The sequence below is a fragment of the Chaetodon trifascialis genome, chromosome 19, assembly GCF_039877785.1.
Source record: "Chaetodon trifascialis isolate fChaTrf1 chromosome 19, fChaTrf1.hap1, whole genome shotgun sequence".
In the NCBI taxonomy this organism is placed as follows: domain Eukaryota; kingdom Metazoa; phylum Chordata; class Actinopteri; order Chaetodontiformes; family Chaetodontidae; genus Chaetodon; species Chaetodon trifascialis.
Genome location: NC_092074.1, coordinates 10,316,605 through 10,329,322, shown reverse-complemented (window position 1 = coordinate 10,329,322; position 12,718 = coordinate 10,316,605). Strand labels below are relative to the sequence as shown.

Here is a 12,718-nt window from a genome sequence, read left to right as displayed (position 1 = left end):
ATTCAGGCAGGGAGAAACTGTCAGTCTTTTATCTCAGTCCTGGAACCCCGCTGCGCGCGGCCCTGTGTCATTCCTATTAGCGTTAAAAGGCTACGGGGGAGAATAACACAATTTTACGGACGCAGCTGAGTGTGTGTGTGTGTGTGTGTGTGTGTGTGTGTGTGTGTGTGTGTGTGTGTGTGTGTGTGTGTGTGAGAGAGAGAGAGAGAGAGAGAGAGAGAGAGAGAGAGAGAGAGAGAGAGAGAGAGAGAGAGAGAGAGAGAGAGTTCATTTGCATACAGCTGAATAGCTATGTCTCCCGTCCCGCACATTACACCCGCATGAGGGCGAGAGAGGGACACGCGTCGCAACAATAGGAGGCACGCTGCCACTAAACCGTAGAACGCACGGGTGGGCATGAAGGGGCACACGCCATCAACAAGATGCAACACACCCAAAATAACATACTAGAAAAAAAAAAAAAGAAAGAAGAAAAGCACAAGGCCTGCTGGCCTGTGTGTCCGTGCGTAAAAGGAAACCATGTGTATCTTTATTAGTGTTCAGAATTCGACATTGAGGTCAAAATGTATATTTTGTGGGTTAATTCTGGTACTTTAGGACATTTACTCTGCATATTGTATTAGTCATAAGCTGTAGGTCTGTTTTGCTCCTGTATGCAATAAAGAAGAAAGAAATGGCCAAGAAAGTGAATTTCAACGTCAACAGCGCTTAAAAATAAATAGTGGTTTGTTTGTTTTTTTCTTTTAATGGTATTTGTAGTTTCACTGTTTGTGATATGGCCAGAAGGGAAAGACACGTTTGACCCCACAGAGAGAGGGCCCTGAAAACGGCTCCGACGCTGCACTGAGGGCTAATTAGGCGTGCAATTGAGTGGAACCGAGGGCAAACGGGTGCGAGGAGTAATTGAATTCCTGCTTTCTATTCTGGAAGTTTCGGTTCCCCTTCGTTGCCCTTACTCACTGTCCACTATGTATAAATGTGCGTCCGGCGTATTGTGCGCTAAAAATAAGTCAACAGATGTTCGGGCTTGTTAATAATCGCCCAGTATCCATGGTGGTCAGTCCGCACAGTGCCAGTGGGTATTAAATCTGGATAATTGTTGTTGGGTTGGAAGGGAAGGGGGTTGAATATGTAGAGTGGGCGGTGTCAGAGGAGTGATTGACAGTTTATGTAATGAGCAGCGCAGTGCAAGTCTATATATCTGGGAGGGGACACACTAGGGTTCATTCACGAGTAATAAGACGAGTGATGAGTCCGTGGCGCACTGACGCACCGAGATCAGCACCAAAACAAGCTCCGAGCCGCGCACACGCCGCGGAGTGACCATTGTGGAGTACAGTACCGTGCGAGGAGGGGACGCCTGCTGACAGACACACAGAAGCACGGCTGTGGATATTGGTCTTCCCTCACCTTTGGATAACTTGGAGATTGGAAACGCTTTCTCTGGACGCTTTTGACGCACGCCAACGCGGAGCTACGGGAGAACTCCCTGGGAGTGAAGAAGGATTTATATTTTAAATATTTTTTCTTTTCATTTTTTCCACTGTTCTTCCATTTGTTTACCTTGGTGTAAATACTTTGGAATAGGAAGGTTTTGCTGCTTCATTAGCTGGTGACGCGGCTGCCCTGGAGAAGCGAGAAGGATGGCAGCCTGGTTCACCTTTACCATCGCATTCAGCACCACGTTGATATCACAGGTATGAAGGAGGATAATGCATCTCCCCGGTGGTCCTGAGACCTCGACAGATGGAGAGCCACTTGTTTCTTTCTTTTTTCTCTTTTTTTGAAAAATAAAAATAAAAAAGATAAGCTATGTATCCGCACCGACGTGTTCCTAAATCATATCTCCTTCTCTTTTAGGTATTTGGATCCGGGGTTTTTGAGCTCGATCTTCACGAATTTAAAAACCACAAAGGGTTGCTGGCAAACGGGAACGCGTGCAAACCCAACTGCAGGACTTATTTCAGAATTTGCTTGAAGAACTATCAGGCTGTGGTCTCGCCAGGTGACTGCATCTTTGGGAGTACAATGACAGCAGTGCTGGGGACAAACTCTTTCAGCGCCAAGGACAGTGGCACTTTACCCAGACCCATTCAGATACCGTTCAACTTCGGGTGGCCGGTAAGAGCAGTGGAGCAGTGCGTCCACTTTGTTTTATTAGAGCCAGGGCTATTCTGTTGTTTCAGGGAGCTGCTGTGCATTTTGGGAGCGCATCGGTTATTGGTCGGCTCATCTAATCCATATCATTAGGTAACACTGAGTCGACAAACAGATTGGAGCGCTACGACGTCGTTCATTTCAAAATCCAGAAGGCCATGCCAGTGAAATGTGACATATTTCTTCTTCGTGTAAATTGCAATAGCTCCCTGCAACAATCAGCAGTTTGTCAAACACAATAGTAGACGGCAGCATGTCAGCTTTCCACTTAAATTATGAGCTCTGTGAAAAATAATAGTCCAGTTAATTAATTGCATGCGTTTTCTCCTCAGGGGTCATTTTCATTAATAATTGAGGCCTGGCATTCACCTTATGGAAATCTACCTGTAGGTAAGTGCATCGTTTGTTACCACAGGAGGGAGCTCTGTCTGTGCAGTTAACACATGAGGCTCTACTTTCCCATTTTGCACAAAAAAAAAAAAAAAAACAGCAAAAATGAAGCTATTAAACTCCAGCTCAGTCACTCAACATGTTCCTCTGCACCTCTTGTTAATTGTTCACGATTTCACACATTTTCACGCCTATTCACTCCTTTGTTATGAACTTCAGAACACCTTTTTCATTCTTATACCCAATACAATCGAACTTCCTCTGGTTTATTTTTGGCGTGGGAAAGAGCTGTGGGCTTTGGTGAGAATACACAGTGCCTGCCAAAAACCCCTGACTACATCTTCCTGTATTTTACACCTTACTCTGTTCCGCCCTTTGGAAGAGGGGACTGGGCCTGGGAATGTTTTTGCTGACGGAAAGAAAGAGGAAATTTCAACCTGAGTTTATCTTTCATCTAAGCTGTATGGGATTTGATAAGGGATGCAGCTTGGTGCTGGGCAGATTATTAAAGCGAAAGTGAATGACTTTTGAACCCATGAGCCATTTATGATGCAGTTCTTGACATGAAACCATAATCATCCCAGGACATAACCAAGCCTAGATATCCTCCCTTAATTCTGACTTCCTCTTCCTTCTCTTTTTTCTCTTTCAGATACCAACAACCAAGACTTTTTGATTAGCTTTTTTGCCATCCAAAGGCAGCTGGGTGTAGGGACTGACTGGTCTCAGGATATGCAGACTGTAAAACAGACAGAGCTAAGATATTCTTACCGGTTCATCTGCAACGAAAGCTACTACGGAGAAAGTTGTTCCAAAAAATGCACGCCCAGGGACGACCGATTCGGCCACTACACCTGCAATCGTGACGGCCAGTTATCCTGCCTGCCTGGCTGGAAGGGGAAATACTGCGAAGAACGTAAGCCATCAGCTTAACTTCTTCTGTCAGGCCTGTTCACACTTTGCTGTTGTGCTGTGTATCAGCGGTGTGGTCTTGTTCTCTTTCAGCACTTCTGTCACTTCTCAGTGGAGTTTTGTTTTGCTTTTTTAACATGAGAGGCTCATCCAGATGTTTGCAAATGACTTATAGCTTGGCAGGATGGGAACGCTTTGCAGGATTGGGTGGACAGTCCTTACCTTTAAAGAGTTGTGACTCCTGAGAGGCCGTCTCATGGTCCTTTGCCCTTCAGTATTATGGTGTTGGTCCTATTGAGAGAGAAAAGATTTGTGAGCATGCACAAGAGATGAATAGCTATTAAGTTGTAAGATTAACCGTAGGTCGTCATTTTAAGGCCACACAATGTTGAGTACTATAATAAGGCATGATGTAATGTTATCTGGCAAGCCTGGTAGGCAATTTTGGTGTACAATGCATATTTCAGGGGCATTTGCCTCATATAATCTGTAATCATATAATTCTGATGTGTAATTGTTTGTGGTTTTGCGAACACTCATTGAATATGGGTTGAGGGACGGACAGCTTAGCATGACAACAGGCACATTATACTTGTGCAAAGCCACTTGGCCAAATCATAGACCAACACTCTGCTTTGGAAAGCTCTGAATGGGCCTATGAGGAGGCCCAATGCCATTTGGCTCCACAATACCAAGGGCCCTTTTCACCAAAACAAATTAATCAAAGAGTAGATTGGAAGGAGGCACCGTGAGAGTAATAGTTACCATGTGCTGGATATGTGACCACATGGGTGACAGCGGATCTGTCATCCATGTCACTCGGTGGTGAAAGAGAAATTGGCATGTGCTATTTTGACTGTGGCGCCAAATTCTAACCAGATGGGCTCACGTGTTGCAATTACAGACACATCAATCGTGGGTGACTACAGAAAATATACATGAGAAAGATAGATTAGACATCTTTCAGACACTATAATTTCCCCGCTCTCACACACTCCCATACATCAGTTTAAACAAGCCTGCTCATTTGGGCCTAGACACTTAAGGGGGTTGAAGAAATGCAGTTTTTAAGCACAATAAAGCAGAAACATGCACGGGACATTTTAGAAACACATAAGCCGGAGTCCCTAAAATCATCCTAATTAAACTCAAAACAAATGGCTATCTTAATGAGCACATCTGTAAGGACTAAATGACTCACTACACAGGTGTGCCTTTACCTGGTGGTTTGTTACAATTTCGATGTACAGGAAGTCACATTCAGCGTTGATCTCTGATAGTGCGTTTATTAAAAAACAAAAAAACACACTTCTTCTACCTTCATAAAGTATTGTACCGCGCGTGCCCGGTAACTTAATCCGCAGGCTGGGAGGTAGGGGTGGGGGCGCGCGGGCATTGATAGGAGGAGCCCGGCCGGCTGCACGCGCCAAGGTTAATCGCGGCATTATTATCCGCCACGCGCCATCGATGTTTAGTCCCTTCCATTGTTGAGCGCGCGGTTGTAGCAGCTGCAAATATGGTTCTGGCAGACCACAAACAACAATAGTGACAGCTGTCTGCTATTGAGAGCAAGCATCTGTTCTGGACTAAACCGGCCGCTTACCGTCAGTCGCCTGATATGCTGCCCCGCGAATCAGTGTCATGGAAGACCGGTGCACTTAAAACAGGACAAATAAACCCTCCACCGATGTCCCCCGCGGCAGCTGGAGGTGTGGCGGACAGGTTTAGATCAAATGGAGGCTTTAAGGAAAGTTGAGACAGATTTGAGGCCTCGTGTACTTCAGCATGGTTGTGGTGGAGTGTGAGGGCTCCCACAGTGTTATTTTAACAGGATTTCTCATGATGTTTTTTCCATGTCTGATAATCCATAAATAAAATCAATCAAAATTCAATGTGTCACCAAGGTACAGTTATGATGAAACCAGATTGGAGCCTCACGCTGGCTGTTTTCTGTCTTTCCTGTAGCTATCTGTCTGGAGGGCTGCAGCGAGAGGAATGGAAACTGCTCCAAACCTGGCGAGTGTGTGTAAGTATTAATAATTATGAAGTGTTGAAATAGGTGTTGGCTGTAGGAAGGAACACTTATGGGAACGGTGCATGGAGAGCTTTGGTTGCTCTAAAATCCATCTTCATTTTCCAGTGCATTGTTACATTAACATCAGCAACTCTGTCCTCCACAAATTCAGTTTATATACATCGAACCACAGCGGGACGTGTCATCCTTTGAAGATTCACACGGGCTATTCTTGCCTCAGCAGCATTTATTAAAAGACATTCACTAAATCAACAATATTTGGGTTTATTCCCTCTCACGTCTCCCTGCGTCACTCGCTGACTTCTCCGCTTCCCATGTTCCTTTCTTGTCGCTGCCCCGTCTCACTCACTCACTCGCTCACCAGCGAGGATAATTCACACGCACACATGCACTCGCTGTGAGAAATTCCTCCTGAATCCTACGTTGCCCTCTTTTTAGACACAAATCCATCATTCCCACCGCTAAAACGGACCCAAATTGAGGTTAAACCCTTCAGACACCCAACACCGTCGTGCTGCGCCCATGCTTCTGCTCGCTCAGCGAAAAATGCTGGAACCTTAAAAGCACATCTTAAGTCCCACATTCTCATGGTTCGACGGGGTTGAGAAATAGATCTTCATGGGAAACAGGCAGAAAATGACTTTGACTGTTGGCTGGCTGACAGAAATCTTTAAAGTAATATTTCACCTTTGTATTAATACATTATCATTATTTACCCTTCATGTACTCTGCATGCCTCCATGATTGTTTGATCCCCAACATCTGGTTGTCCTGAAGTTTCTGCTTTGCAATGCAGTCAGTGCTTTCATCATATGTCATAACTGATGTGTAATGACGTAATAAGGTTACCGGTGCTGACGCATGATGTCACTTTGCCTCTTGAGGAAAAAAAAATCATTTTTAATGTCTCAATTTTCAGCAATGGATTTAAATGAGCATTTAATGAGTGCATCCAACTGTGTCGCAGCTATTAATGTCTTGTTACATGATTGATGACTGATTTCATAATGCAACCACCAGCTAATCCGTGTCGGGGATGTAAAGCAGAGAGGTCCGCTCTCGAAGGCGGCTGATTGCACGTTTGATAGAATTGAAATCAAATAAAACTCAAGCATCGTAGAATCGGATATGTTATTCCTGACGAGGAATGAGTGATTAATCAAAGAACCTGTCCTGTCATTTTGTAGATGCAGAGATGGCTGGCAAGGCACGTTCTGCGACGAGTGTAAGAAGTACCCGGCCTGCAAGCACGGTACCTGCCAGCTGCCGTGGCAGTGTAACTGTCAGGAGGGCTGGGGAGGCCTATTATGTGACCAAGGTACACCACACAACTTGGACCACTGCTGCTTTTCCTTTTTAAGAGATGTTCTCGTGTTACTTGCATGCTGTTTTCATTTGAATTAACTTGAAAGCATTAGTAAATTAGGTTTCCTCTGAAGTGTTCCATTCATAGCTCTGTGCGCATCCGGGGTAGATGGGGTTTTTTTTTTTTTCCTCTCCCTCTGCAGGCTCCCTGTAAACAAACACTCTTCTCTCCCCCAGATCTGAACTTCTGCACCCATCATCATCCCTGTGTGAATGGCGCCACCTGTATGAACACAGGACAGGGCAGCTACACGTGTACGTGCCTCCCAGGTTTCACAGGGGTCAACTGCGAGCTGGAGATGCAGGAGTGTGACAGCAACCCCTGCAGGAATGGAGGGATATGCACAGTAAGCTGGAAGCAGACACATCTCTGTGTTAACAGTATTTTTGCTCTGTGTTTTGACTGTCCAACTAACTTCTGCCTTTCTTTTTCAATTTCCCCCAGAATTTGGAGAATGGCTACATGTGCACATGTCCCAAAGGTTTCGAGGGTTCCCACTGTGAGCACAGCCTGCTGACATGCGCCGACTCCCCCTGTTTCCACAGTGGCAAATGCTGGGAGAAGGACAATGGCCGCAGCTACATGTGCGAGTGTCCCCGCGGCTACACCGGACTCAACTGCGAGAAGAGAGTGGACAAGTGCACGTCGCTTCCCTGCGCTAATGGTACAGTCTTCCTCCCCTCTTTGCCCCCCTTTCTGAACTTCCCCTCGCTCTTTCTCCCCCCTTCAAATTCCTGCAACTGGAAGCAGTGAGGAACAACAGGAATTGGTGGGAACTTGGTGTCTATTGTCCTCCGTATAAACACTCAGCAGCTCTGAGCAGGAGCTTGTAAATGTGGCCACAGCTCGCTGCGGTTGTTGATGAAAGGGGACAAATATCCAGCGCAGCTCGATTTCTGTCTTCTTGTAAACATTGAGGGTTCTGGGATTGGTTTGCGTTGGGAGAACAATACACAGTTCTGTGGTCACACTGTGGTTTGATGGAGATGTGTGAACTGAGGGGGCCTCGTGATGGAGTGTTCTCTCTGATTTTGAAATGTCTTGATGTCCCAGTTGTTGATGCTAACCGTCCTCCTCTCGTCTTCTGTAGGTGGTCTGTGTCTGATCCACGGTGGCATGCGGGTGTGTAGCTGCAGAGCAGGATTTACCGGCCAGCGCTGCGAAATCAACATCAATGAGTGCGCCGGAAACCCCTGCCTCAACGGCGGCACCTGCCAAGACCGCATCAACGACTACACCTGCGTCTGTCCCGCGGGCTACGGCGGACGCAACTGCGACAGAATCTTGGATGAATGCTCCCTTCACCCTTGTCTCAACGGGGGTCTTTGCACCGGGGGTGGTGGGCCAGGCAAGCCCCCAGCAACCTGCGTCTGCACATCAGGTTTCACCGGGCCTCGCTGCGAGTTCTTCGCCGCCGTCACCTCTTCCGTGACCAACGGAAAGATCCAAGATGGCTTCCAGTGGGCGGCGGTTTCTCTGGCCGTGGGGCTGGTGGCGCTGCTCGTGCTGTTGTGCATGGTGGGCTTGGCTTTGAGGCACATCCACAGGCAGGCCCAAAGAGAGAGAGGAGACACAGAGACAATGAACAACTTGTCCAACGTTCAGAGAGACAACCTGATCCCGGCGTCCCAGCTGAAAAACACCAACCAGAAAATCAGCCTGGAGGTGGACTGCGATTCAGAGAAATCGAACTTTATCCACAAAAACTATCACTTGGACTCTTACAACTCGAAAGCGAAGGAGTTCAAGGATGAAAAGTCACAAGAGGATAAAACTCTTATTTATGACAAATGTTTAGAGGACAAAATGCCTTTGAGTCGAATGTACAGGTAAGAGGACCCATATTCACACTGCTAGTGCTAAACTCTAATGCAGACATATGATGATAATGTGTCACAGTACAGGGAACTTTCCATAGATCTCCACCTATTTATTGTCTTAATTCAATTACTGTTTACAAGTGCTCTCACTCATGCACCATTCACTCGTTTGAACCCAGCTTGCAAACCATACATCCTTCATGCACATAGGGTTTACACGCGTTTACATTTGCCTCAGTGTATGTGTGCGTGCCTGATGCACAGCGTTTGTGTTAACACAGAGTGTGATTTGTGTTCGCAGCGAAAAGCCGGAGTGTAGGATATCAACGATATGTTCCTCAAGAGACTCCATGTACCAGTCGGTATTTGTTATAGCGGAGGAGCGGAGGGAATGCGTCATAGCGACTGAGGTGAGCCAAAACAAAATCACATCTTCATCAGCATCATGTCGTCCCAAGCGTGCCATCCCTCACTGCTGCACCCGGCGCTCATGACCGGGGATGATGCTATTTGTAGAGACTGTATTCTGGTGCGTGGACGTAAATCGGGGAAAGCCCAATCAGCTGCATTATTGTTTTGTGTAAATTACACTGGCTATTCTTTATCTTGGCCATGCGATGACCTGAAGTTCAATCTGGTGCTGATTCCTCACACATGTTTGGCTCGGCTTGGTCTCGAAGGTGCTATGTTTTACTGCTGTGGCATTTCGTGGAATTTCTAAAGATGTTCACGTCCAAGGAAAATATAATGTTGATGCTGGAGCACACGACCCGTAATAGTTCAAAAAGCGCTGTGAAAACACTTTATCCTGTTGTTTCATTTTGTTGTATCTCTACTAAAATCTCTCACTTTTGTCGCCCACAGGTATAAACTGTGAGGGGTCTGAAAGCGAGGGAAGGAGGACAAAGACACAATCGAGGCAGAATATCATATTCTGGATTGTTTACAAATGCTGAGAAGAGACTGGAGATTGTTTAAGATGTCCACTGCTGCTCTGGAACACTTGAGAACTGGAGAGGGCAGAAACCTCTGCTCTGCAAAAACAACAACAAGAAAAAAAAAAGAAAAAAAAAAAGAAGAGAACTGAGAAACTTCATGTTGACCGAGTGTTTGTATGCAAAACATGTACAGTGAAGGACCTCTCTCAGTTGTGACAATGGTTAAACGGACTGGCGAACAGACTGACGACACAAGGTGTGAAGACTGACAGAGCATCGGTGAAATATTAATTTATAATCTCGGCCATCCTGGACAGTAGAAGGAGGTGAAGGTGGATCATTGCCCCTCGTATCTGACCCGGCCTTGTGTGATAATCATAATGACTTTGACAGCCAACCAATCAATAAAAAAGGTGCCTAAGATTTGACCCCTTCAACTCCCCCCCCCTGCCCCCACACACACCTCACACTCACTCCTGCCATCTCCGCCTGCTATGCAAGACTCAGGGTCGAGACGAGTGAACTCACCCACCGTCCCAATCCGACCTCACAAACACTGAGAGCTATGAATGTCTGAAACTAATCTTCAACTGTCAATCACGTGAAAATGACTGGTTGGACTTTTCCATGCAATGGTGAAGATTGTATGCAGCCCAAATTCACTAGAAGCCTTAAAAGAGGGGGTTTGAATGCTAAATTTGTGCCCTTGTCTGTTCTTGGATCATTTGCACTACAAAAATAAATCGGGGAAAATACCTTTTAATCAACAGGGATTTGAAGAGAAAACCACAGGAGCGCGATAGTCAGTGCCGTGCCAGCAAGATCCAAGAGAAAGGAAAGGTTTGCATACTTTATGCAGCCCAACTGAGAAAAACAAAGAGACTCAAAACAAGGAGAAAAGACTGTCACACCACTGCCTGCCTATAATAAATTTCAAAAATACAGAACCAATAATGTAATTTTTTAAAGTGATTATTTCCAGAGTTTAATTTAAATATGACACACTGCTCTTTATATGTTTTATAATATTATTTTGTATATAATGCATATTTATAAGGACCAAACTTCTGAAGAATAAAACTTCCTTGAAAACTGTGTTTAATCTGATGTCAGTACCTGGAAAAGGAAATTATTTTTGAGCTTGTTTTTGAATAATGAAATTGAGTACAAATGATGACCCAGTGTGTCTCGCATTCATTTTTCTGGTCTGGGCTTCAGTCAAGGGGAGATTGTTGAAGCTTAGAAAATTTCATCATGTACTCAATTGACTAGACCTCTGAAATTACGAGCAGGTTTATGAATATGAACTCCAGCTGCTCTCCCACACGCACACATCATATTTATTGGTTAGGACATCAGATAGACACACAGCCCCCCGACTGTGGCATCACTACTTCGAGTGATTCCTGGAAACGCCTTTGGCTCCCGCCCCGCTCACCCACCCCTCGTTCTCTCTCTGGCCCTAAATTGGCTTGAAATTCAAATCCGTTTCCACGGATACCACCCCCTCAAGCTGGAAATGGCGAAACAAAGCCAGGCGCAGGGCAAAGGGGAACGCGCCCCACCCCACCCCACCTCTCATAATGCTCTCACGCACGCGTCCGCACACACACACACGGCCAATCAAACAGATGCCGTGGGGGGAGCACAGAGTGAGTCTGTAGTGCCATAAAAACAGCAGCATATGCCAGGCCTCTCGCCCCGTGTGCATGACACGCAGAGTGCACAGACCTCCTCCCATAAAAAAACACACGAGCACTTACAGGCTCCCCAACTGCCTGCCTCCGCTTCAGGGTTAAGAGCAATATTTCAATGCCCGGTTCTGCACTACCCACTCCTGCAAACAAAGCTGGGGGAAGAGGGCCTGGCACTGGGGCTGTCACCAGAGGGGAGGGGAAACCAGATGGGAGCCAGTGGATCTGCTGTGAATCCACATAAATAAAAAGGAGAAAAATGAACTTGTCAGAGCAATCTGGTCACTCATATTGCCCTTTGAGATATCAGCCATGGATCGGTCGTAAAATTCGCCCCGAACGCGCTTGAAATGAAATGTGTCACCCGCATTATCAAATGCAAGCTGCCTGCAGTTAGCAGAAACCCTGCGACAGTCAACAGCCCCTAATCAGCAGCAATCAACACTCGGCAGAGGATCTGGATGGCTTTTCCCTCACACACATCCTGTTAGCCTGTTGACCTAGGCATCTTCATCTAAAGGCTTGTGTTGTTGTGTGTATATAAAAAAAAAACACGTTTGGAAAAGGCTGTTTCCGGCCTGGCCAACAAAAACATACATGTTATCGCAACGATTAGCCATCTAGTTGAAGCCCCCCCTCCCCGTGCTTTGGTCTGTTACTTGACGCAGCCTGATAGTACTTTGAGTTTCTTCCCACCACCATCATACTCACACCTATACGCAGACACACGCAGTGGTTCACACTTGACGACAGTAGCCAACACATGCTAGGGCTTTGCTCTTTGGCCCCTGAGTCTCCATAGCATGGCCAGGCATTTTCATTGTGTTATAATCACAGCATCCTGTTTGTGACCCTGTGACATCAGTTCCTGTTTCCTCCCTGATTAAAAAAATGCAGAACATGCCGGTGCAGGCCAACGCTTTTTCTCACGCATCCCTTTCTTCACTGCGCGCTCGCTCGCTCAGATGACTTCGGGCTTTCAGGAAACAACCGCAAAAACAGACGAGAGCGCAGACAAACACGCTCATCAGCACTATTTGTTCCGAAGAAGGAAGAGGGGGGAAATCTGTGATATTGATGTCATGAATGGAGAATCAGGAAACGGATTTGAAATTCAAATCTTCCTATCTCTTCACGAGGAATGCGGCAGTCCCTGTGATGCTCAGTTGCAATCATGAGTGCAAAACTGCTACTTAGCTCTGCCTTTCCTTTTCATAGCTGCTTTTCATGTAAAGCCCTGTCTTGCTCTTGACTATGCAGGCAGATTATACTCACATCATGATGCTGTTACTCTGCTGTAGTTGTCTCATTAATTAACACTAGGTGTCAGTAAAAAACCCACACACAGGAAGTAAGCAGTCAGTACATGCCAAAACAAAGCTGCAGGTACACTCCAGTTCAAGATC

The 12,718-nt window shown here is 46.1% G+C and overlaps 1 protein-coding gene across 1 annotated transcript; it reads left to right on the top strand.

Moving 5' to 3' along the window:
- The first annotated feature begins 1,225 nt into the window (after positions 1-1,225).
- Positions 1,226-10,792, top strand: dll4 (delta-like 4 (Drosophila)). The gene is made up of 11 exons (XM_070987686.1): positions 1,226-1,697; positions 1,861-2,121; positions 2,490-2,547; positions 3,200-3,463; positions 5,425-5,485; positions 6,682-6,812; positions 7,037-7,206; positions 7,305-7,524; positions 7,951-8,689; positions 8,982-9,090; positions 9,545-10,792. Exons 1-11 carry the CDS (start codon positions 1,644-1,646, stop codon positions 9,548-9,550), a joined length of 2,073 nt encoding a protein of 690 aa, XP_070843787.1. The 5' UTR covers positions 1,226-1,643; the 3' UTR covers positions 9,551-10,792.
- Positions 10,793-12,718: the final 1,926 nt, after the last annotated feature.

What these genes read in the sequence shown, in the direction of transcription:
- dll4 (XM_070987686.1), top strand. Translation starts at nt 1,644, where the DNA reads ATGGCAGCCTGGTTCACCTTTACCATCGCATTCAGCACCACGTTGATA. An exon ending in TTATGGAAATCTACCTGTAG is followed by an intron (nt 2,548 to 3,199) that starts GTAAGTGCATCG and finishes TTTCTCTTTCAG; the next exon opens with ATACCAACAACCAAGACTTT. An exon ending in GGGGAAATACTGCGAAGAAC is followed by an intron (nt 3,464 to 5,424) that starts GTAAGCCATCAG and finishes TCTTTCCTGTAG; the next exon opens with CTATCTGTCTGGAGGGCTGC.